Here is a 27,197-nt window from a genome sequence, read left to right on the forward strand (position 1 = left end):
AGAAATTTGTCCCCGTTTCAGTGAAGCTGAACAGCTCTGTGGTGTCTATATGCTCTACAACACTTGTAAAATACTCTCCATTGAAATTAATCAAATGAATTTTGGGAAGCAGAATAGAATATGTAGCTTCTACCAAACACCATCTCTTATACCACCAGCTGGAGATAACTTTCTAAGCAGGGGTCTCTTCAAGGTTTAGATTATTTATTTTTCATCAGATTTTATATGCAAACCTCCTATGCACTCCCCTCTTAAAAAAGAAATGACAGCTGACAGTTTTTTTTCCGAAAGATGGTTTTCCTGAAAGAAGAGATGTTCCTTTGCTCCACTCTGATGTTGTGTCTCCAGCAGTTAGCTCAAACACTTAGGCAATATCAGCAACCTTTAGACGTTGAAGTGGACCACTCCCTGTATTCTGAGAATAAAAAAAACTGTGAATACACTGAAAGTTGCTAACGTGATCTGACAGTGATTAAAAACATGATAATATCCATTGAAATCTAGGGCATAGGGCAATCTTCAGAATTAAGCCAAAGCACATCATAAGGAAAGAAGATTCATTTTGTTTAACTAATTATTACAGCAATCACATGGCATTCCACTGTATGTGATTTCTTTCAGCAGATTGAAAATTAATGTCTCCTTTTAAAAAGGCGGACAAAGAAAGAACTCATTGAATGAATTATTCTGTTGTTATTGCCAGAAGCTGTTTTGCCCAGGATTGAGATAGGCATAGGTAACAGTGGCTATTTTTTGCTATTTAAAATAAATCCAAAGCAAAATAGAGCTGATGTTGGAAATCTGAAATAATACAAGTGCTGGAAGCACTGCAAGTCAAGGAGCATCTGTGGAGCTGTCTAATCTGCTGAATACGTCAAGCATTTAAATATTATTTTTAACTAAAAAATATATTTTGCCTCAATTTCTGAGGGGTTTGCCATATACAACAGTTTGCTTTAATAATGCAATGAAAGGTTTATACCGACAGTTTAAAAAGACATATTACCTTGATGCTAACCTCTCTTTGTCTTTAATCAGCCTACGCAGGTTCAGGTACACCCTCAGCCAACCGGCAATTTGTGGGACTCAGCTCAAGGGATCCAGCCTTTCTACACCAGCAGCAGGTGGGCACGATTTTTGTCACTCTTTGTCTAGATGTAAACATTTCCAGATCCATAGTATTAGCGCACTACTGATCCACAGTATATATTTTTTAACGTAGAACTGATGATGAGAAATCATGGGGTGAACTTAGCCTATCTTTACCTTTACGGCAATGAATACCACTTAGGCCCAACCCCAAAAGATAATGAGGCTTTAGTTATGATGTGAATCCTAACATGGCTTCATTAACTCTAGGATAAACAAGAGTTCACAATAACATTATTGATCATGCTGTTACAGTGTTCCATGTGCTGCTGCTTTGCTATGGGAGTCCTACTGCTTATGTCTAATACATAGCTGTCAGATATTGTGATTAAAAGAGTTTAAGGGTACAACTTATTTTTAAAGAAGATAGCTAACATTTCTGTAGGCTCTTAAAAGATGAGTCAAAAACTCTTCTCCACAATTAACCAATCTTCCATGAGTAGGTGTTGCTTAACCAGCCAAAAGAAAGCGGATAAATAACTGGTGAAAAAAAAGTAAGAATTTAGGAAAAGAGTGGGGAGTGGGATTGCACTTTTGAAAGACCTAATATAGACAGTGGGCTGAATGGTCTCATAGAGTTCTGTACCATTCTCCTATTCCATATATCATGAAACACTCCGTTAAATATCCTCTGTCAATTTGACAACCTTCTCCAAAGAAGGAAAAATAAGTTGTCCGTAACATTTAATATAGAAGTAAACTTAAGCAGGTATACTGATGATTTATCAACTTGATGGCCAATAATTGCACATAATTTACAAACAATGTAAGACCCTAACACTCATCTCCTTCAGAGTAAACAAATACAATGTTAGTGTTAGTGCATGTGTTAGAGAAAAAGACATACAGTATGACTGAATCACTGCAAGGCACAACCTTCATCTTTCACCTACACTGTCAATTTAATGCACAAACATTTGACCCTTGGTTTAAGGATCATCATGTAATTATAATAGAGGAGGGCTGGAAGACTGGGAGATATCTGATATCCAATGCAGGCAAGTAGGATTAGTATAGGTAGGTACAACAGTTGCCATGGATGTGGTGGGCTGAAAGGTTCAATTCTGTGCTGTACGATGCAATGATCCTATAACAGACATCTTTGATATTGTTCTAGTTTATTTGAAACTCCTATCAATTATTTTGTTCCTTTAAGGAATTTGTCACATATGTGTAAATACATGTGGTGGTTGGAAAATAAGATTTATGCACACCTCATGAAATAGGACTAATTCTAAGCAGTGCTGAGACAGCTCCCATTCACTACTCTCACCTGCTGAAACAAATCTCAGATTGCCAATTAAAAATGCCGTCCCATCATTACATTTTTCTGACTTTAGCACTTAGGCAAGATGGGTTTAAGCATTACAGTATTTAGTACAGGATTTAGTTAAATGTTTAAAGCGCAAATGCTCTTTTAAAAAAAGATTGAATAGATAGCAGACTTGATGGGGACTGCCATGGTAAATTGAGAAAGCACCATCCATGACAATTTGATGGTTTCAACATTACGTCTGCAATAAAGTGCATGCATATGTCCATTATTGCTCAAACAATGTATCTTTGCCAGATTAACCTCAAGCACTCATTTTAAAATATCTGAACACCACCACAAAAGCCACAAAGTAATAATTAGTGGTTTTGCTTCTCCATCCTTTTTTGTCATATTTATTTGTAGTCATTCCTTTCAATTTTCCCTTTTAATATTTTTGATTAAATTGCCCTTAAAACAATCAGCTTTTCAAAATGGAACTATCATGTTTATCTAAAGTTTCATGTCTGGTATATTGATCTCCACAAGTAGATTTTACTGATAACACCGATGCCAGAGACATGAGACCAAACTTAGCCAAAGTTGTGCATGGTCAATGTTTTTTTAAAAGGGAGCTTTAGCTGAATGAATGAGGTAATTCTGGCACTCTGCCCCTCTATTAGTCACACAGGTATGATTCTGCAATGAATGTAAATTAGCCCTGAAGCAAGTTTGTTGAGTGTATTTTACTCTGAATTTCTCCCAACTCTTCTCCATTCTCTACCAACAACTCCCTGATTTGAAACATCATTTTTATATTGATGGATGCATCCTGTTCAGGAACCGCCCATGTTTCTTTTGCTTATGCTTTCATTCTAGAAAGCATAAGCATTTTATGGACTGGTTTGTGAATATCATCAGAAGCAGCTTCACATGTTGGTAGCTGTTTTGATCATGTTCTCTCTTTCTCTGGTGGGATTTAATGCGCGATCAAATTCTTCCTAGAAAATGATTCTAAACGTCAAAAGCAATGCAACCTTGTTATTGAGAGCTCTGGTGTTATGAGAGGTTTTTCCCCCTGAAACAAAATCTTGTTTCACAGCCACAGCAGAATCGATTCATGGAAGCAAGACCTCAGACTGTAATACATTAGGTGTCTGATGAGAACTACTGTTTTGTCATGTCTAGCGCAGTTTCAAGTTCTGTATTACACATGATAAGAACAAAACAGATTATAACCAATAAATACCGAAATGCAAGGAAAAATTATGCTCCTTTCCATACCCTCAGTGAAACATTATTACAACCAATCCAAATTCAAATTTAAAGATCGTTTAATAGACTGAAATACTCCACCTATTTCTTACAAACACAATTTTCATTCTTTGCATTAGCCGTGACTTATTGAAATACAATACTGAAAATGTCTACAGTGACAAAATGTGGAATAATCATAATACTATATAATTTACACATTGATAATTACACCGTAACTAGTAAGCATCTTTTGTACTATAAAGTCCTGTTAAAACCATTTTTAAATTAACTAGAACCTATCACAAGTAACAACACTAACAGTGCTCATGTCCCTTGAACAAATTACTGAAACAAAAAGTGCTCTTATCAAATTGTTTGAACTGTATAGTTTAGAAGTAAATGTAAGTTACTAATATAAAGCAGCTGGTGGTTTTGTAATATGCCTGAAGTAGCGTTAACAGATCCAGCATGGAATATAAGATTGCACTGTGTCAAGCATGAGTTTTAATTGATAAGACTGTGTTATGTGGTACATTTTAAATATGTATCCATCATTTATTATATCAACGCAAACTAAAATAAGTAAAGAACAAAAAAAGAAAAACTAGAAACCAATTTTATGAATAAATAATTGCAATAGTTACATTTTGTATATATCATTCAGAATTATAGTTTATGAACTTGAAAATAACTTGAACATAAATTGATTGGGTGTAAACGCTTGGATTTTTATGTAGTCCTCAAGAGATGTGAATTTAGAAAAAGCTTTTATTACTTATCTACTTTATGGTGTTAGAAACATACGTATTTATCATTGCGTATGAGCCAAGAAAAGTGAAAACAAAAATTGATGGGAAAAACCAAGTTGAAGTTTTAACACCAGATATTTTAATAGGTGGTGATCCTTAGTATAAATAACATCAGTTGTATAACCTTTTCCCTTTGATGTTGCGGCTTTGCATAGTGATTTATATTTCTGCGGTATGATATCATCTGACCATATGCTCTGTTGTGGCATTGTTAAGTGGCTTGTGTTCCAAGGAAATCCTGAATATTTTCTACAGTTGAATTGTGGACAGCAAAGCTCTGTCAAGCAAATAGTGGGATAAGCTGGATCCACTCATTCTTCCACAGTTATTTCATTTGAATGTGGTAACATTGTTTACAAGAAGCAGAACTCAAGATTCCATGTTTCGTTCAGCCTTAATCAAATAATGTTGTTCTGAAATCTGTAGCTACACTTTGAGCGTAGATGTATTCGCTAATCTTTCACCCTGTAATTTCTAAGTTAAAAAACACCAAGCATCACAGCCACTAATACCGGCTTTACAAAACGTAATATGGCAGGAAAAAGTCAATTGAACAAATACAAGTTTGAGAGTACCCTATCTAGGCATCTAAGTGAATGTATGTGGGGTCAGTCTATTAATTTGGGGCAAACATCAGGGTACATTTAATACTTTTGTATGCAGGTATATTAGTCTCTGCTGAAACTAGTAGTTTCTTTTCAAAGTGATGCAAACGTGGCAGAATGCATGGAGAAAGAGAGGACATGGCTTATAGTTTTCTAACTACTTGGAGTTCTTTCATCTGTCAGTATAAAGGAAGTCTGAGTCTTGATGTGAATCTACAGCCATGGTCTCTGTCTGACATCTGTGGCATGGCCGTTAATCAAGCAGCATGAGGTAGTTGGTGGCAGCTTGTTGCAGTGTCTATCTATAACTAATTAGAGCATACAAAATGGGTCTGCTGCACTCATCGGAATAGCAACAAGCAAAATCAGTACACTGCTTGCTCTGTCTGTATATATAGTTAATTGGCCAGTCAGGTTAATGAGCAATTGTAACAATTAGAAATGAATAGCAACACATTAAAAATTAAGGTATCAAGTGAGCAAATTGCACTTGCACCACAAACCAGCATTTGTAAAACAGTGAAGTTACTGTATACTGACTACAAATTGAGCATAGCATTTTGAAAAAATTGATCCGACAATTTAAGATGTTAACAATGTTAGAAATGCAAGTATACACGTGGAGCTACATATTACAAGCACAGGATGAATGCGTTCATTAAAATATAAACCATTCCTTTCCCTTTACTTTGTATTGTGAGGGCTGACATTGTCTTTAGTACCTAAATGCAAGTCTTATATGAATATAATTCATGCATTTGGAATAGTTCCAGTTTTCCGGTATTATTCACTTTGCTGATGACAAAGTAAAGTCCCCAAAGCTGAGGGTGGTCCAATAGTCCTTCCATTAAATTGATCTTCAACATCCTGTATGGATGAAACCAGAATCAACCTAAGATGGGCACTCCAGTAGGTATATTAAGGTATAATCTATGTTTAGCATTAATAATCTACATTCCTAATTTGCAAATTCTGTTAATTGGCATAACATTGGTATTCACAAAATTAAATTTGACTGACAACCCTTCAGCTTTACCATTTTCAAAGATTTTATCCTTTAAACTGGAATTGTTAAGCTGCTGAATACAATACGTAACTTAGTTAAACTTGGTTGTTGACAGGTTGTAGTTGAAGTGAAGTCCGGGAATTTAAGTGCTGTTCAGGAAAAGTTGGTTGGTAAAGTTTCACTCTGGTTGACAAAATGATGATGATAGAATAAAATAGAATTGGTTGTACAAAATTGACGTGCCACCAACTTCCTCCTCCAACGTATCCCACAGAGAGCATCTGTCGCAGCACAAATCTACCAGATTTGTTGTAGAGTTGAGACAAGTTGTAGGGAGCATGATCAGCCAGATTGAGTCTTACACTTCTATGATTACTTTTGGTTCTAATATGATTTATCAGTCATGTCCGTCCATTTGACAAATTAGCATGAATGTTGCACTGGCTTGAATGCTTCAAGGCTGATAAAGAACATATCTATCAAGAATAATCTGACATCACATGATTGACTCTTACACTATGGTTTAGCATTGTTGTGTTGCATTTTTCCTTTAAAGTGTGGTGCTTGATGGAAGTGATGGCCTCACAAAGGATGCTGTAATGATAATATGATGAATAGAAAACCACACCAATGTAAGATAGCTCTTCCCCCAGCAGGGAACTTTATGGGAGTGTAAGGAAGTGTGATGCATTCAGGATCCTAAAGGCACCATGTTCTCATTGTGTCCTGGACTATATGAGTGACGGTTTGACATAAAGACAAATCACAGGACTGCCGAGGTGAAGGCTGAATGTATAGATAGAGTGAGAGGAAGTTGGGTCACATTCCACATATGCTTCATCTAAAGGAAATGAGAAAGGAAACTGCAGTCAAAATACTGACAACCCATGGAAAATCAGGCTTGTTTAAGTTTATTGATTTCCTGTCCCGCCTAACATTCCACACAAAATCTATCCATTTTTGTTGTCCTTTCTTGAGAACAAATCACCCAAATTTACTTTGTGTTTCTTCAGACAGTGGCACGGTATGGTCATTATTGAAAGAGATGATTTTTAAATATGTTGGTATTGCTATGTAATTCAAAATTGCGATGAGCATAAGTAAATCCCTTGTTCCATCATGATCCAGCATTTTTTCATAACCAGGTACTAACTACAATGTAAAAAGTGCATTTAATATGTGTAAATTCATGAATAGTGACTAGTTAGTGTTGCTCAGTATTATAACACCCCTTGGTGGTACTTTTTAAAAAAAAGAAGAAATGACTCCATGTTGGAGATTACCTATGTTAAGTATTCATTGATGCATAGATTTTCAATTAGTTAAGACCACAAGAGCATTAAAATACTTTGGTCTCGTAGGAAAGACTAATATAATGCATTTTAAGTGCATTTAAAATAACAAGTATAGGTATTACATAAAATTATACATTTGTCATGGTACCTACAGTACATTGTTGTGAAAGTGGCACTGAGTAAGCGAGAGGATAAAACAAGGAGCGTTTTAAAGAGCAATTTAATTCTGTCAATTCACATAGAAATGATTGTGCACAACTATTTTGTATTTTGCTGGACATGATGGAAGAGGCGAATAAAAAGTAGCTGAGGCAGCCCGAGCTGAGTGGCATGTTAAATGATGACTTCCACTTGGCTGTTTACTCTAAAAGTTCCTTTGTGCAAAAAATGGATCAAACCTGTGTCCTGTGAGTACAGGAGAAGTATGGCAGGAATTTTGACTACCATTTAACTCCCATGTACATGGTAGCGTTGTACTCTCCAGAGGGAAAGGTGGAAGTATTAATGAATGTCACGAGAATACATGCATTGGGATCTCAATGTATATAAAGCTGTGTCCTATATCTAGGTACAGGCTGCATTTGCCATTTGCTCTCCCAGCCTTTTCAGATACGAGACAGTTTGGCGCCCCGGTGGAAATCCGTGGGACCATATTTTGTGTGAGGAAAGCATCAGTTGTTTCAAACCTTCTCTGAAGGAGCCATTCCTGCATCTCTGAAAGGGAGGTATCTATCATTGCTTGCAATGTTCAGTGCAAGTTATTCTCCATGTAAGGGGAGGTTGGTGGAGGCCATCGATGAGAATGGACATCCTAGTTTGTGCACTGCTGTAAATGCTTCAGTGGCTGAGGTGAAGAGAAAGAAAAAGGAAACCAACTGTTGTGAAGTAACAGTGGGAGGAGATCACACTTAAGGTCAATTTCAGGAGCAATGTGCCTCTAGCTTATCCCACAAAACAAATGCCTCTCTCCATGCTTCCTTCACCTCCCAATAAATTTCATCAAGGTGACAATCTTACCTGACATTTAGATACTGTACCATATCCTCACATGCTTACCACACTTCTCCAAGCATTACACCCACACCTCACAATTTCCACACATTGTCATTAATTTAACAAATACCAGGCTAATCTTCCAGACCCGTTGCACTGTACCCACCAACACAATTCCTCTATCTCTTGCAAATTGCCAAGGGGCACAGCCATTTCCATCACATTGCTCTGAAATATATTGTGATCATCAATGAATCCATAGCCAGCAGTGTTATGGGGAGCTCTGAAGAGGATGACATATCCATACCTGTTCTTCACTTCCCATATCACACCTTCTCACATCCCACATTCCTCTTATCCCACCATTTGATCATCCACTGCAGCCATATTGTGCCATTTATGCGGAGAGGGAGAATTGAAGGTGGTGAATGGAGCACATATCAAGTAGGCTGTGTTCTGGATAGTTTTCACGCTGTAAGACTCTATGACTCTGTGATCAACAAGGCCCCATCCAAACCCAATGTAATATGGTCACATGAGTGGTCCAAATACCTCCGAACTCACAACACTGCTCCTACTTTGTTATCAATCAGAACTGAAAAGTTTTTCAAAAGCTTCTGAATGCCCAAAACCATTCAACAACTAATAAATTTGAAATAAGTGATTAAAACATTTCCAAACTGTATATAAATCACTGGAAAACATTTAAAAATAATGTTAGTATCAAATCATACATCAATCATTATTGAAAGAGTGTCGCCTCATTGTTAACTTTCTTCCCAGCAGCTGTAACATCTGTAACAGAAGTGTGCATGGGACTCTCAGTGACATTGTGTTTTGTTGGTGGTTTCCACGTGGAGTCCAGTGACAGAATGTGCTAACAAATTCACTGTGAAGAATCTGTTTGTTAGTTTGGGACTTCCGTATTCAAATATATGTGTTTGAAGGTCCAGAAGCTGCTTGCATTTACCACGGGTAAATGCCAATAGTTTGTCAAGGGGTCAGCAAAGTTCAGTGTGTAGTATTAGCAGAGCCACAGCATCCCAGTTTATTAGGATTGGTGTCAATTCAGAGTTGCCTGCAGATTAAAATCTTGCCAACTCTGCATGCATAACTTGCAGGCTACCGTGTGATCCAATTTACAGAGATGTTTAATCCACACTTAAATATATGTGGTCAAGATTTGTGAATGAAGTTAAAAGCAAATTGGCACATGGAGTGCTGAAAAATCTGGCCCAGTGCATGGCCATGGCTCTTGGATAGCTTGGTAATTTTAAAATCTCAGTCAACTGAAGAAAGTAAAAATAGATCTGAGCTGCAAGTGTAGGGTATGGAAAACAAATAGCAACTTTATTTTGGCTTGTCTTGTCCAACTTTATGTGCTCTGCCTCTTTCATCACGGAACAATTTAGATGTCGCTTTTGTGCAACCTCCAGGGAAACTTACCTGCCATTGCCAATACACTGGTGATTGTGATTCTAATAAACAATTCTTTCAAGCCCTTGTAAAATGCAGCTGATTTCTGTCATATGAGTTATGCTTGAGTATAAAGATTAAAGACAGCAGATTAAAATGCTGATAAAGACTTGGAGATATTTGAAAATTGTGCTTAAAGCAACCAAACTTGGACCGGGGACCTAACGTTCTCAATTCTTTTTTTGTTAAGTACAAGATATACTGGCAATAAATTATTAAAACGACCTGAAGTTACAGCAGCAGATTTTGCGGGTGACCCCAGTGCAAAATCAGTATTCTAATGTCAGAGTAGGAGTCCATTTACTTTCTAATAATTTTGTAATTTGTTTCACTTGCATGTAATAGATAAGGAGTTTTAATTAAAGTAAAAAATGCAGTGAATGAGACAAAATGTTCAAATTGGTTTTAACCAGAACAAAAATTGTCATTATGCTGACATTGTGGATCTAGATTTGCCTAAGCATTTCTTCAAATATTTTACATATTATAATATTATTAATTATTGGAATTTAAAAAAGATTGAAAGTATAATGTGCAAATATATTTCCGCTTATCACTTCCTTGTATTAACTCAACATTATTGATTAGATCATGTTTCTAGAGTTTTTGAAATTGAATCTCATTTTCTCTCTCAGTTAAGAAATGAGAATCTCATTCACAGAGATCACTGTAATTTATTTGAAGGATTAATTCAGAAGTCTTTTGGGGGGAAATGCTGGATTTTTTTTGATTCCAAAAGAAAATCATTAGCTACATTTTTGTTTTGATTGTAGAGTAAGCTTGTGCTGTACAAATGTGGTATTTTATCTGTATGTTAGGGCTTTTTGTTATTGTTTATTAATCCTTTTGGGTCATGGGAGTCTGTGGTTAAGTGTTAAGCTTGTCACTACCCTGTGTTGACAGAATAAAAAATATGGGTATTCTAGAGATGAATTTGATTTTGAATGTCCCTCCCTTCCAATTAATAATGTATATACTTGGAACTATCCCATTCAAATGAGTGAAATTGATCAGGGGACGGTGAAATCTAATAAAAATGAGCTTGGCTATGATTGTCTTATGGTTGAACACCAGATTTGTGCTTTAGGTTCACACACACTCAAGGCTACTCAAGTTGCCATCCCGAGCATTACTTGTAGACAGCGACTGCCAAGGCATTATTGGGGCAGGGCCTATGATGTGAGCTGCTTGCAATCTTTCTGCTTGTGCGATCTCCCGACACCCTGCCCATGCTTCCTAGATATAGTGTCCAGCTTGGGCCAGCAAGTGTCTTTGTGGGGAGTTTGGACAGCTGGTCAAATCCACTAGGATATGCTCCATGAGTCTATTGCATTGGTCTTTGTAAAAAAAAATGTTGTCATACCATGGTGGGAAAGTTGTTAGATATAATAATTAAGGAGAAAAAATAACAGCCACTTGATAAAGCACAAAATAGGGAAGAAAACTAGCATAAATCTGTTGAAAATGAAGGGGATGAGGTAGATGGATTTTCAGAGGTGTTTGATAAAATACCACATATAAGTCTGATTAGAAAAACTGAAGTCTAGGGGATTATGTGATAGTACATCTTTGTTATAACGTCTCAGCAGAGACATAGTAAATGTAGTACTTGAATCACCAAGGATGGTAGGCAATGGACTAAGTGTAAGTATATAGACTTAGGGTGGCAAGGGGCACAGCAGTAGAGTTGCTGCCTTACAGCACAAGAGATCTGGGTTTGATCCTGGCTACGGGTGCTACCTGTACGGAGCTTGTATGTTCTCCCCGTGACCGCGTGGGTTTCCCCCGGGTGCTCCAGTTTCCTGCCACACTCCAAAGATGTACAGGTTTGTAGGTTAATTGGCTTTGGTAAAGATTGTAAATTGTCCCTAGTGTGTAGGGTAGTGCTAGTGTAAGGGGATCGCTGGTCTGCGCGGACTCGGTGGGCCAAAGAGCCTGTTTCCACGCTGTATCTCTAAACTAAACTTAAATTAGAATGAATGGTTAACATGGTCATAATGGACAAAAGACTGTTGACTTCCTGGCAGGAAATAGGTAGAGAGTGGTGTTCCCCAGGGACTGATGTTTTTGATCGATATAAACAATGAAGACGTGGGTGTACAAGATAAGATTTCAAGATTTGTGGTTGACATGAAACATAGACATGTGTAGAGATGGCAGAAGATGGTGGTAGGTTTCGTGAGGACATAATAGGCAAGTACAATGTGCAGGTAAGAGGCAGATGGTGCTGGAGAAAGGATGAAATTACGCATTCTGGCAAAAAGACAAATCAACTAATGGGTATATTGCAGAACGGAATACAGGGATGCAGGGACCTGGGATTTTATGTCCAAAGATCTTTAAGGATAGGAAAGCAGGTTGAGAAATCAGTCAATAAAACAAACGAGATCTTAGGGATTATATACATAAGTACAGAGCACAAAAGTGTGGAGATTATAAGGAGTTTTTCTAAACACATCTTAAGTATTTCATCCAGTTTTGTTCACCATACTTGACGGATTCTCAGGTCCTAGCCAAGGTGGACATTAAGATTTACCAGAATAATTTGACGGATGAAGATTTAAGAATAGATTAGCAAAACGGAGATAATGTATCTTGACACAAAAATGCATTCGAGGAGATTTGGTAGAGATGCACAAAATAATAATAAGAAATAATAACAGGTAATAATTGGAATAACTGTTCCCTTCAATGGAGGGACCAGAATTCACAGATTTCTAGTGAAGGAAAAAAGATCTAAAGTATTGTGTGGAAAAGCTGGAAGGCAGAACTTGAAAGTGTGGTGGGCTTGAAGGGTACAAGATGGCGCCTAAAATGTGATGACTCTTGTGTACTGACTCAGTGTGGTATTCTTTCTTACACTCTTATACTTAGCATGATTGTGCCTAATGTACAACAGAATTGTCACTGAATTGTATGCAAATAAAATAATTTCACCGTACTTGGGCACTTCACAATTGAATGCCATTGAACCATTGATTCAGATTTGGCTGTGGCTTTCAAAGGCAAACTGGATAAACATTTAAAGGTTAAAAAAAAATAGAGCTAAAGGTGGTTAAAAGGGACTGACCAGATGCTTTGCAAATATCCACCACAGATCTGATGGTGTTTTTTTGCCATGACAAGTCTACAAATCTAATCTACCCAAAATGGTACAAAATGAGTGGAAGTTTTTTTTTGACTGAACCATAGTTTCTGCTTAAGCCTTCCAAAGGCATGAACTTCTTTTGAAATGGGAATATACATTTCACTGGGAATTATTCAGACTTCCTGGTATTATTAAACGCATCAGAATCTAGAAATAAATCTTTTGCTCCCTCTTAATCTTAAGTATCTTATATTCCACCACATTAATATTAAGTGGATAAAATCACTGAGTAAAAATCAGGAAAGAACCAATGAATTGTTGGATATGGAGATAAAGAGCCTCTTCAGAAACTTACCTGCAGATAATTAAAATAAAACTCAGCCAAAGTATTGAAATTTGTTCAAGAAACCAAATATAGTTTTCATGAGAGTACAATGAGCATCATTAAGTATCTACTAATATTGCTCTTTTTGTATGATTGATAAACTACTTCAATAGTTCTAATTATAGTATTTTAATAACTAGTGTATTATACCAAACAGATGTAACGATGTTTTGATGCTATAAAGTTAAAAATAACCTTTTATTTGCATTATTAGTTATGAACTCATTTAAATGTGTGGTTTGTAAATATACTGAAATTTTAGATTTGTTAAACCAAATATAAACTCTTTGTCAGATATATATATTTTTTGTTCTAAGATTGAAAGTGTGTATTATCTCAGATTTTTTGTTCTGCATATGTATATTTTACTCTCAACGATTTATCAGTATTCTATATACAGTATAAGGATTCAGATTTTGGTACATTCGGCACATCTGCCTCATGATCTTTTTATGGGGAACTACGAGCGTCTGTAACTAAAGTTGAATCTGAACCTAGGCATTCATCACGTGTAATTTATAAAGAAAGGGCAGAAAAACAATATTATTGATCCCAAGTGTTACTCCTAAACACAATTCCTGGGCCCTCTGCTGCGGAGTCATCCAAGATCAGTGTAGGCTCCAATGCCAATTCTTCATAGCTCTACATTAAGGGTTTCTGGACTGGACAAAATGAATTGCCAGTTCCAGCTGCATAAATGGTTCCCTTAAGCAAACAAAGTCAACATTTTCTCTTGTTAACCTTTACTCTGTCTGTCTGTCTGGAATGTTGAACCAGTGTGGTTGACTTTCTAATATTTCTTGATTGAAATCTGTATTGCATCTTAATTAGACTAATGCCTTTCTTAATGGAAGTGAATTTTTTGCATGTATTCTTGGAGTCTAGTTCTGCTCGACACCCAATCTCACTGATAGGTTTCAATTGACAGCTGAGGATTTGTGACTGGACCATGAATCAAAACGGCAGGCATTTATACCCCAGTGCCAGTGACGATACATTGGGAATTGCTTGGCAAAGGTAATATTTTAAATATTTCTAAAATCTACACATGCATATCAAAAATGAAGCTGCATTATCTCTTCTTGTTGTCCAGCATCAAGATTGTTCTTATTTAGTTTAAATCAAAAGAGTCAGTTCCTACTTCAGCGTTTTCTAGTATTTTCAGTACGGTGGATTTGGAAATGTTAAACTGCTTGTATTTTCCCACACTGCTCGATGTAAACATGGCTGCCATCCTCTTCAGAGAATTAAATGTAAAACATCTGTTCAGATTACTGTAAGAAGACTGAAGTTGCATTAAAGGAAAGTTTATACAGAAGAAAATTTAACCCCTTAATGTTTGATACTCAGGACGCTGTTTCATTTTCATTTATAATTTCTTTTGAAAAAAAAAAAAGTTTTTTTGTTTAATAATTATTTTGCTCTGCGGTGAAGTGGCACAGTGCGCTGGTACACCAGTATGTGAAGCTTCAGGTTTGCGACTCATAAGTCCCAGTTCCATCTGGCAGAACCTCTTATCTCAGCTGCCCTATAGCACAGAGGGAACCAGTACCTCCTAGGGCTACAGGTTAGAGAGGAGAGGCAAGCAAAGGCATGCATATCCCAGGACTTAGTCAATAGCAAAGCAGTGGTTCTTGGAGCAAAATATGCATTGACCTCAGTCAAAGCTAGTGTATGACCAAAGTGACTTGGTGAATTCTATAGAAGAGAGCAAAAGAAGTAACATATCACATCTCAGAATATTGTCTCAAGGCAAACACTGAATGGCTGTGTGGTTAAAATAGTGAAACAAGTGGGTGTATTTCTAAATGTACAGGTACATGCAATATAATGCGCAAAATGAAACGTTGTGAAAACAAAATTAAGCTCCTTATTGAGCAATGGTGACATTTAATGATACTGTAATTGAACTGATGCAGGGCAGCAAAGAGGGATACTGCAGTCTTAAAAGTTGCAATTCCAATTTTTTTTTAAGAGACGTGATTGTTTTTTGTTAAGTGTGTGCATAGTTAGACCCCAGCCAGTAAAGTAGGGACACTTTGGTAGAAATGTTCATAACACTATACTTTGCACAGGCTCTTGCATTTTTCTCTTTTGTTTATTAAGAATCATGTATATTCAAATTAATATTTAAAGTACAGTTACTAATTCGGCATTTTGAAAATTTAGGACAACTTTCTGTTTTTCATTTACATTGCTAATTATAAAACATTAGATAGAATCACAGGCCAAATAATGTTTATTGTACCGATTTAGTGTAAAATGTATGTGCAATGTTATACAATGTATGAGTTTTTTTAAAGGCATATTTCAAGTAACTTGATGAGGTGATTTAACACTGTGCATTAGATGTGTTTGTTTTCGTTTGCAGGTGCGATCACATTTCTAAAAAAAAATGTGCATTATAGCATGGTTCAGTGACAGTTAAGCTGTGAGGCAGTTTTGTTTAAAGGAAGCCAAATGTGTGAGATTTGTTAGGAGTATTTGCAGGTTCTAGGCCCAGATGTAAGTTTCATAGATAAAAATATGATTAGGCAGCCCACCCAGTGTGTAATTTTATTGTAGGAAGTTTCATAGCCTTTCATTCATTGTTGTTACTCTCTAGATTTCTGACTGTTCAGTGACTGTTTACCTTATAGATATTGTGTTATGGGAAGCAGAACTCTGCACAGCCAAATGAAAAAATTAAATTCAGTACTCAAAAGGTTAATCCGTTTGCATGTAGCATCAATACTCGTATTTCTTTTCCTTGAAAAAAAAAATGTTTCTGTTTGACTATCCTGGCAAATACACTGGGTCAGCACTTCCTGCCATAAGTTTATGTTACTGCAGTAACTTACATTAAACTTACAGTGAAGCAGCTGTTTTAGACTGCTCTGGAGGAGCATGTTGAACTCGATAGTTGTATGTGAAAGACTCAAAAGATAGCTTAGTACTCTTGAATCAAAGACTTTGGGGGAAAAAATACAGACTTAATCACTTATCCCTGCTTTTATTTTCCTCAGTATTGCAATTTAGTTTTGCAGAACATTATCAAAAACGTTTCACTTTGTAGAAAGTGCAACAGGAAAAACTGTTGATTCTTTGTGTGAAGAAAAACAAATTAATAATGATTGTTTAAAAAAAAATACTGCCAAGAACTCTCGCTGTACGTAGAAAATATCCTACATGATTAATGTAGCGGAATCCATCAAATGTTCACAGAAGTATGTGTAATTTTGTAGTTGCTCTTCTCAGGGATTTTGATTCGAGAAACCTGGATATGCATATGAAAGCAAATGCATTCATTATCCATTAGGAAGCAATTAGATAATCTAATTTAGACTATAATCTATAAATTGATTACAGTGCATACTTCAGGTGTCCTTGTGGAAAAGAAGTTTATATTTGAGTAGAGGAGGAGTTGATACATGAAGATGATTATTTGTTTTTCTCTAATCATGGTCAACTCGCAAGCTGTCTGGTAACCAAGGGAAACCAGACATGATGTAATTCCAGATTGAACTTGAACTACAGGGACTTAAAAAAAAGGGAACAATAGACCATAGCAATCAATAAAGTCTATTTTCCACATGATTAAGTTTGGTGCTTCAAGTTAACCTTTATGGAAATGCTGGGTGTAAATGCTAAAGTGTCGAAAGATGATCCATAGACAAAATAGTAAAGCATTGAAACAACTTTGCATTAACACTTTCCAGAAAATCCCAAGGTTTGGGGTGGATTAGAAAGTTTGGACTCTGCAGTAAGCTGGTTCACTGCTCTGTGGGCTCTTTGTTCTCTTCGGTAGGACAAATTTAATCTTTAGTTTCCTGTCAGATGACTTTGGCAGAGGCTGTGTGGGGGAGAAGATAGGAGGAGCATGCAACATAATTCAAAAACATAACACCAACGTTGCCCGGCACGGTGTGAAGACTGTTCTCAAGGTGGAATCTTTTAGTCACTAACTTTGCCTGGGAAATAGATTACAGAAGAAAATATCAGTGAAAAAATTTAGCAGTATAGCAATTGAGATGCAGATTACACTTCACGCTTATTAGAGATTCCAGTCGCAATAGTGGCCACCTTGAAAATACAGCAAATTTAGTCTTTAAGCAAATTAAATTATAGCTGTCCCAGCTAGAAACAAATGAGAATGTGCAAGTGGCCCCCACCACACAGCATACCGTTATAAAATAATTTGCTAAGAATCAGGAATATAACTGGGAAAATAAGTAACGCAAATATCACAAAAGCTTATTAGTGGAAACTTCACTTTCTCTTTGTAAACCTAATACAATAATGAGATTGGAACAAAGTAAACACTTAAGAAAACCCTGCATGCATAAATAATTATCTTACATTGGAGAATTAGTAAAAAGAAACTGTTTATGTTCATTTAACGACAGAAGCTTTAGCTGCAGTCGAGACTGCGAAAACACTGAATAGTGAACCTTTACGTTCTTGAGTATTCAGTATCAGAAAAGAGTGCTCTTATGTTCTCTGAACAACACCTTTGAATTATGAATAGAGGATGCTTTACCATGGATTGTATAGTTTTGTTCTGACATCTTTGATAAACTGGTTTATTTTGCTCTTTGGTCCCATTTATGTCAGTTTATTTTCTGTTGGCTTTGATCACATGATTAATTTTAAAGATGAGAACTTGAAGCACTGCCTTTAAAATGTACAATGTGGCTAAGTTCCTAGCTATCCCATGATTCGCATTTACCACTTTATATAAAAGAATAATGACATGTTTTGATTTATTTTTTCTTTTGCTAAAGAATAGATAAAAGAAACTAACTTTCTCATGAAGTACTACTTTCTCAACTAACTTTCTCACAAAGGTGTTTGGCCTTTTTTCCGATGTGATGTGAAATATTTTCCCCCACTTCCATTATAGATTTCTGAGTGAATAAGATAATTTAAAGTTACGTATTTCTGCTTATGTGACATAAGTAAATTCTCATTGAATGTTACTGGGTAGTATTTCCTGATAAAATATTGTTTTATCCTTCCAGACCACAACCCAATGATTACTGTGCTTCCTAGAATGATTTGATAATAATTAAAAGAAAGGAAATATTTGTCAAACTTGTACTGTCTGGACTTTCTGATAAGTTGGAACCAGTCACATAAGTACTTCTTAATTAATAAACTGTTCTAATAGCCATGTGCGATTGGTGGTGTCAGCTCTAGTACAGGGAGTGTACCACAGGTGGGAATTGCCACTTCTATCTTTTGTAGTCAACTTTGTTTCAGAACAATTATGTGCTTCAGGGTGTGTGATTGAAAGGTCTGTTGGAAAGTATGTACAGGAATATTGCTAAACTAGCAGAGCTGCCAGTTACACTTTAAAATAACAGTCATAGCTGCTAAAAGTGCAGGGTGTGTAATTTGTTTCAGAAATGGACACAGAGGGTGTAGTTATGCAATTATTAAATGGCATGAGAGGGCAAAGAACTTCTTGTGAACCCATTTACAAGTTATCAGTGTCCAAAACTGAAACCAATTTTGGAGGCCAGCATGCGGGAGGTTAGCATAGCAACTCACACAAAGGAGGATTCAAAGGTTTGGAGCAGATGAAGATTTTAGATGCAATAGAAAGCAGGGACATAGAAAAGACCAGCACTTGCACATTCTCCTCCGAGCCACACACCATCCTGACTTGGAAAACCAACACAGCCGTTTCATCATTCCTGCAACTCCCCACTTATCAAAACTGTGGATGTTCTCTCACCACAGGGACTGCTCTGACTGACAATGACGGCTCACCACTCTTTGCACAATGCACTTGGGATTCGCTGTAAATGTGCTCTTTACGGCTTTCCCGACATCCCAATATATGAACACGTGGAGTCAAGAACAGACAGAGGACAGCATGTTATACCATTTCTGGAGAAATGATAATATCTTCATGAAATTCAAATGAGCAGCTGTAAATATATTCAGATAACCTTTAACAAGTTAGAGGTCTGTACACACAGCCTCTTTTGGAATAGGTGGGGTGTTCACAGGATGCTAATTGAGGCCATTTCTCAGAACTGATGATTTCTGGTTACGATCATGATAGTTTAACAATAAGTAATTGGGTGAACTAATTCCCAGTCAGCTCCACTGTCAGTCCAGGAATGCTGCATTATGCAATTTACCTTGCACCTCATAGTTTGCATAGCATGATTTCGAACAGGAGAAGATAATCACTGTAAAGGAGGAAATTATAAGACTTACACATAATGATTGAAACATAAAACTGAATGCATGGAAGTTATCAATTAAGTTTCAGATATTCCCTCAAACTTCTTAAGGAAGGTGTGACATGCATTTGGGTAATATGTACATAATGCCTTAGACCTAAGCCTAGGTTAATGATAAGCACTAACCATGGTAGGCCCCATCATTTAACCTCTACTCCCCTATGCATGAACTATTTATCCCCTCTCCCCTACACTCATTGGCTTACAGTTTCAGTTTAATTTATTGTCACGTGTACCGAGGTACAGTGAAAAACTTTTGTTGCGTGCCATCCAGTCAGCAGCACGACAATACATGATTATTTACAGTGTATAGACATATGATAAGAGAATAACGTTTAGTGCAAGGTAAAGACAGCAAAGTACGATCAAGGATAGTCCGAGGGTGACTAAAGAGGTATATAGTAGTTCAGCACTGCTTTCGAGTTGTGGTAGGATGATTCAGTTGCTTGATAACAGCTGGGAAGAAGCTGTTCCTGAATCTGGAGGTGTGCGTTTTCACACTTCTATACCTTTTGTCTGATGGGAGAGGGGAGAAGCGTGAGTGGCCAGGGTGCGACTCGCCTTTGATTATGCTGTTGGCCTTGCAGCCAAGGCAGCATAGGCTATAAATAGAGTCAGTGGAAGGGAGGTTGGTTGTTGTACACCAGTGTCTTATACAGACGTAGCAGAATCCCAAAATTCTCCAACTGGATCTGATCCACAGAAAATCTTCCCTTAGCAGCAACAATTGAAGTAACCATGAGACCACACACACAAACACCCCAGAGGGCTTTTTGATGCAGAAGAGGGAGCACAGGATGAGTGATTGGTGATAATGAGTGGATGAAATAGATCATCGAAGATCACCCCTCCCCACAAACCCTATTGCCTCCTTTGAAGACATTGAAGGATGTGGCTCAAATGCGGGCAAATGGAATCAGTGTGGATGGGCAAAAAGATCAGCATGGGCATGGTATACAGAAAGGCCTATATCGGCGCTATCTGTCTCAATGACAAACCATTTGTAATTGTGATCTTGCAGAGCCAGAAGCAAAGGGTACCTATGGTGGACCCGGCTGGTCATTTACCTCGTTGGAAAACGTGATCTGCAGAAAACCACTCAATAATGCACAGCATTGTCATGCCCAAGATAATCCTGATTCATGTTGGTCTTAAGAAAATGACTTAACACTACATGGGACCATTAATGTAATGTAGGCTGGGGGGAAAAAGGAGGAATAAATGCTCACGTTATCTAACCGGGACAAAATGATGTAAATAAAGATTGAAAAGGCTGGAAAAACTCAGCAGGACAAGCAGTATATGGTTTTAAACTACAGTGGTGACAGACACAAAGTAGGTCAAAGTGAATATATGTGATTGGGTGTGACCTGTGTTGCTCTGGATGGTCAAGAGTGATTATGCTCCTTTTCTGTGATATTGGTCAATCCTGGGTAATTATGGAAATGGCAACATGGTGGTCAGTTTTAATGAAGAAACGTTGATTAATTATCTGGGGATAATCTGAGGAGTTCAAATTTTTCTGAGGAGCTGGGGAAGTTAAATTCATTTAATTAAATAATCTGGAATAAAAATCTACTATGAAGTGGAAATCCCATAATCTTTTCCAAGATCTACCTAAAAACAAAAGGCATCTATGTTAATCAACAGATGAAGGGGGCTTTCATGAAGGGAGCCGTTGATCTTCAGATCGATTACACAAATCCAATTGGCAAATACAGCATACCTGTGAGGATGAAGTTATGAATTTGAGACCGTTTCTTGAAACATTTTCTTGTGGACTGTCAGGGAATGGCGAGAAAGAAGGGAGAAAAAGCAAAGAATTCATCACCTTATATCAAGTGAGCAGTTAAGCTCTATGAAATGGAATTTATATTTGATAAACCTATTAGAACTCTGTGAAGATGTAACTTGCAAGGTGGATAAAGGAGAAACAATGGATGTAGTGTGTTTAGACGTAGTACAATAGATGTAAAAACAATGAATGGCAGAGAATTCAATAAGGTGCTTCATAAGATAAAAGGTTCAGTAAAGAACATCTTTTCACATGTCAAACAATACCAAGGTGTAACAATTGGTGACCAGAAGGACCAGTTTTGGAAGGTCAGCTATTTGTAATTTATATTATTGTCTTCACTAAGAGGTATTGCATTATAGTTTATAAAGACTTTCTAAAGTAAGGTGGGAGGACGACATAAAAAGTTTGGAAAGGAATATTCATTTTCATGTTGGGATAAAATGGTGGAAAATGGAGAATATTAAGGGGGGAAAATGAGGTGATCAATTTTGGTAGGAAGATTAGAGAAACAGAATGTTATTTAAATCATCTGGGAATGCAGGTGTTCATAGGTGTCATGTTGTCCTTGTGCATAAATCACAGGAATAATGCTGCAAGTGTTAGGAAATCAAATGGAACGTTGTTCTTTATTATAAGGGGCATGGAGTACAAAATTAGAGAAGTCTTGCTACAACTACACAGAACTTCAATGAGATCCTGCTTGGAGTTTTACATGCAGATTTGGTCTGCTTATTTAAGGAAGGATACATTTCTGAGATGGTGTTGCAGAGAAGATTTACTGGATTGATCCTGGGGATAAGAACTAGTCTTATGAAAAAAGATTAAATAGAATGGAATTTAGAGGAATGACCTACATGACCTAGTGAGACGATTAAGATTCAGAGTGAGCTTGTTACTGTCAACCACATGAACTTTTGAGAAATGAATTTAGAGATCCTTTGATATTTTCATGGCAGGGGAATCAAAAACTAGAGAACATTGATTGATAAAGAGCAGCCGGTTTAAGACTGAGATGAGAAAAATAATCCTCTCAGCAAGTTATAAATCTTGAGAAGTCTCTCTTTTTATGGCTGTGTATGTTCTCTCATTATGTTTAGTTTGGTTTTGTTTAATCTCACGTCTACCAAGGTACAGTGAAAATCTTTTTGTTGCATGCTAACCAGTCAGCGAAAAGTCTACACATGATTACAATCGAGCCGTCCGCAGTGTACAGATACATGATAAAAAGAATGAAGTTTAGTACAAGATGAAGCCCAGTATAGTCCAATTTAATATAGTCCGAGGGTCTTCAATTAGGTAAATAGTAGCTCAGGCCACCTCTCTGGTTGTTGGTAGGATAGTTCAGTTGCTTGATAACAGCTGGGCAGAAACAAGGCTGAGATTGATGCATTTTTGGACTGTTGGAAGAATTCAAGTTTCTGGAGTTTGGCTGGAAATTGGAGTTGAGATTAATGAGGGCAACCATGATCTTAGTGAAAACTATGGCCTATTCCAATTGTTTTTTCCTAATTCTTATGTTCCTAATATGATTTTGAGAATATTGATTAACTTGCATCAAAATGCATTATTGCCAATGTGTCGCACATGTATATAATGCTAAATCAGACGCTCAATAATACCTGCTGCACACAATCACTTGCCCTCCAGTTCTGAATCTAGGAAGTTTGGAGAAAGCTCTCCAGAGTGAAGGAAGTTGACACTTTATTAGCATCAGTGAATAGGACTGAAATTGACACATTTCATTAAAAGCCATTTACGATATTTTAATCAAACAAAGCAGCGCAATGATTAGATTATAGGAAGCAAATATTTTAAACAGTGTAATCTGTAATGTTACTGGCAGCTGGTCTGACATGTCTGGCCATTTAAAAAGATGGTAAAATATAATGTTTAGTGGAAACTGAGAAAAAATGCAGTATAAGGGATATTGGGATTATACTCCTGTCATTTGGAGGGTTACGGTGCCACTTCTTGGTCATCTAAAATCTAAGATTGATCACTACTCTGTAAATATGGCCTATAATTATCAACCCTGTTACTGGCTTTATTGGTTAGGGCTTCAGAAGGACCTTGAATTGTAGATGCCAAAAATAATTCATTATGGTTGTGTATGAGCTGGCAGCCGAGATCAGATTCCCCAACTTCAACCTTGTATTCTTCACATTTTATCCTGCAAGAACAGCTGCTATCTGTGCTATTGCTTCTAAAAAATTCTGAGTTTCCGTATTCAGGCAAGTTTCATTCTCAATGGTTGTCCAGTTTTTGTTCCTGAACTCCTCTCTGGAAAGCTGCATGATGTTAATAGACTCGGCCACCATTGAAGAATACCTGTTTCACAATTAACTTGACATGTCTGCCATTTTAGTTTCTCTCAAATGTGTAAATATGAGACCGATTGACTCATAATTGAAGAAAAACTTATTATCACTGCTTAGCATCAATTTCTATTGTATATGGTTTTCTTTCTCTGGAATATCTTGTTGAAGTCAAAAAGGTGCGATGATTAAATTTTGTAGCCATATTTCCGAACCCACTATGTTCATGCAGAAGCAAGAGCATTGGTGCATTTCTTCCATTTCCTCTCATTTGCTTTAAAAAAATCATTTGAAATTGGTAATAAAACAAGACCAAAACAAAGAGAAAGTTATGCAATCTGCAACAACTTAAAACATTATTTACAGCCAACAGGATGGTGGTGCTGGGGGAGGGGGGAGGGGGGAGGTTGTAGATGGGATCAAATTTCAATAAACGAACTGTGCCCCAGAGACTGATTCGTGATGTTGCTTTTCCCCTGCCCATTATGTAAAACCACGCTCATCAAAGTGAATTACTTTTAAAAATCACCTGTTTTAAAGGCTAGTTAAACTTCCTCAGTTGATTCACTTTGGCCAATTGAAATCCTCCAAGATCAGTGATCGGAAGGAGCAGTCGACAATCAAAAAAGCCGTGCACAATCCCAAAAGATGACTAGCAAGCTTTCAGTATTCAGGTGGCATTTTTGGAAGTGTTGCATCAGAAGTAAAAGGAAAAGCACTAGGGAGATGCCTTTCTGACATTAACTTAGAGGAAGCAAGAAGAATATACTGTATTAAACTCTTTGACAAATTAACTTATTTAGCACCTGATCGTAATTATTTTGTTTTTTTGTGTTTACTAAGAGCATTAATGAAAGACTAGCAGTATGGTAACATATGCTGGTGCTGTAAGTTAAATATTATCTGGAAACTAGTAAACTACATGGGTGACGCATGTATATGAATCAAACCCAAACTATTGCCTGCAAAAGAGGCAACTAAGTGAATGAAAAAAGGTATTCCCTATTTTCTGATTTGTCTTTTTTATTCCACCATTGCGTCTTGATCAATATTTTAGAGAGAGAATCAAATGCAAGTTAGGAGATAATTATCTCAGCTCTATCTTAATTTATTTTATCATTGCACATAACTGTTTAAGTTCAGTTTAGTTTATTGTCATGTACCGAGGTACAGTGAAAAGCTATCATCAATCAAAGTTAAAGGTAATGACTAGTGAATTGCTGTATCAAATTAATCTGGGCAGGCGTTCAGAAGCATCAATCTGCTTGTTGAGGAAAGCATTGAAGGCGATTAAGCATTTCTAAGTTTATAAAAGAATACTTGCATTTAAAAATATATATTACAGGGATGCAGAGATCCTGAATTCTTGACAACCATTTTCTCACTGCACTTCAACAGTGGCATTCCACAAATCCAGCAGAACAAACCATGCCAGGTCAGATCTTGTGGGAAAATGTGCAAGGGACAAATTTACAACAAGCTTGTAATGGGAATTCTCTACTTACACATATGAGTGCAACTCCAACAGCACTCAAGAAGCTCAACACCATCCAGAACAAATCAGCCTGCTTGATTAGTACCCTTTCAACCCATCTAAACTTTCATTTCCTCCACCGCCAGCACATAGTCACGGCAGTGTGTCCCACATATAAACTACACTGTAATTATTCCCAGGGCCACACAACGCCACCTCCCAAAGCTACTACCTCAGCCACTGAGAAAGACAAACGCAGTAGGATACTAAAACACCAACACTTGCCGGTTCCCTTCCAAGTTGCATGCAATGCTAATTTGGAAATATATCACCATCCCTTTATCACCACTTGGTCTAAATCCTAGTACTCAATAGGTCTAAAACCTCTAACTCAATAGGTCTGTACTTCTAACTCAACCACCTTCACCAGATGGTTCAAACAGGCAGCTCACCATCACCTCTTCAAGGACACTTCAGTATGGGCAATAAATACTGGCCTTGTCAACAGGCTGATTCTGAAAATATATATTTTTCCCAACAAGCAAAATTCCGTTATTTGTTTTGTAGTTCCTTATTTATTTTCTTCCCTTCCTTTTGTGAGTGCTAAAGTTGGCATCTTCCAGCTCAATTCTGAAAGTCAGGTATTTTGGAAATCCACTCCAAATCATCCACAGGAGTGGATGACCTGGTCTATCATGACAGAATGCAAGAGACCAAGTCACTACTCACTTCCTTGTTGTATTATTGTGCAACCACATTCAATTTTCTTTTGTATTTCTATAACTTTACTCCTATTCTGTTTCTTACTTCCTTATCATTGCCAGTCATTACCCTTAGCTGATTTACTTAACCTGAAGATGATCTCGACCTGAAACATCACCTATTCCTTTTCTCCAGAGATGCTGTCTGACCTCACCATTACTCCAGCTTTGTGTGTCTATCTTACGAAAGGAGTAGATTTTCATAATTTGTCTAATACAGGAGTCATGAATTAGCTACCTACTATAGATTTAATCAATTTTAGACAATTAATTTTCTTAATAATAGATTGATTCATAACTCCAATCTAGTGATAAGATCTACCCCCATGATTTTACGGTGCTAAGCCACTTGGAAACAAAGCAAAGTGGAATTCCTTCCCAACAGCATTGTGGGGGACTTTTAGCTGAAGGACTGCAGCAGTCAAAGCAGCTCTCACCACCAACATGTCAAGGCTCACCACCAACATGTCAAGGCTCACCACCAACATGTCAAGGCTCACCACCAACATGTCAAGGCTCACCACCAACATGTCAAGGCTCACCACCAACATGTCAAGGCTCACCACCAACATGTCAAGGCTCACCACCAACATGTCAAGGCTCACCACCAACATGTCAAGGCTCACCACCAACATGTCAAGGCTCACCACCAACATGTCAAGGCTCACCACCAACATGTCAAGGCTAGTTACAATGGGAAATAAATTCTGGTCTTACCAGAAATAACAAGATCCCAAGAAGTGTTTAGACTGGTGGATGATGAACCTATTAAGGGGTGCTGAAGTAAAAGAACAGCCATGATCCTATTGAATGATGGAGTAGGTACAAGGCAGGTACCGAATAGCCCATTTCTTATATTCTTCCTGAACTGCATTTTAACCTTAGTTTCTATAAGTCTCTGCCAAATTCACATTCCCAGTCCTCACCTTGCAAGAATCAGAACAATACTCTGCTTTATTTCAGATTATTAGTTTGAAATTTGTTATGACCAGAGTTAACTGTAATGTTTATTAGGTTGAAGATAGACACAAAGTGCTGGAGTAACTCAGAGGGACAGGCAGCACCTCTGGAGAGAAGGAATGGGTGATGTTTCGGGTCGAAACACTTCTTCAGACTGAGAGTCGGGGTAAAGGGAAACAAGAGATTATAGAGAGATGATGTAGAGAGATATAGAACAAATGAATGAAAGATATGCAAAAAAGTAATGATGATAATGGAAACAGGCCATTGTAAGCTGTTCCACTGCTCTGCAGTTGGATGACAGGTTTTTAAATGACCAGTAAAGAGAGGTGAACACC

General features: G+C 37.2%; 1 protein-coding gene across 14 annotated transcripts in view; it reads left to right on the forward strand.

Moving 5' to 3' along the window:
* LOC144591618 (nuclear factor 1 B-type-like) overlaps positions 1-27,197 on the forward strand; it is a 241,588-nt gene that overhangs the window by 192,130 nt on the left and 22,261 nt on the right. For 12 of the 14 annotated variants that reach the window (XM_078395692.1, XM_078395678.1, XM_078395686.1 and 9 more), the window contains 2 exons: positions 1,039-1,124; positions 14,244-14,332. In XM_078395692.1, coding sequence (XP_078251818.1) covers positions 1,039-1,124; positions 14,244-14,332 — 175 coding nt within the window. The remainder of the gene's footprint in view (positions 1-1,038; positions 1,125-14,243; positions 14,333-27,197) is intronic. The other 2 variants (XM_078395730.1, XM_078395731.1) reach the window with 1 other exon arrangement.

Source organism: Rhinoraja longicauda, chromosome 3 (genome assembly GCF_053455715.1).
Source record: "Rhinoraja longicauda isolate Sanriku21f chromosome 3, sRhiLon1.1, whole genome shotgun sequence".
Taxonomy (NCBI): Eukaryota; Metazoa; Chordata; class Chondrichthyes; order Rajiformes; family Arhynchobatidae; genus Rhinoraja; species Rhinoraja longicauda.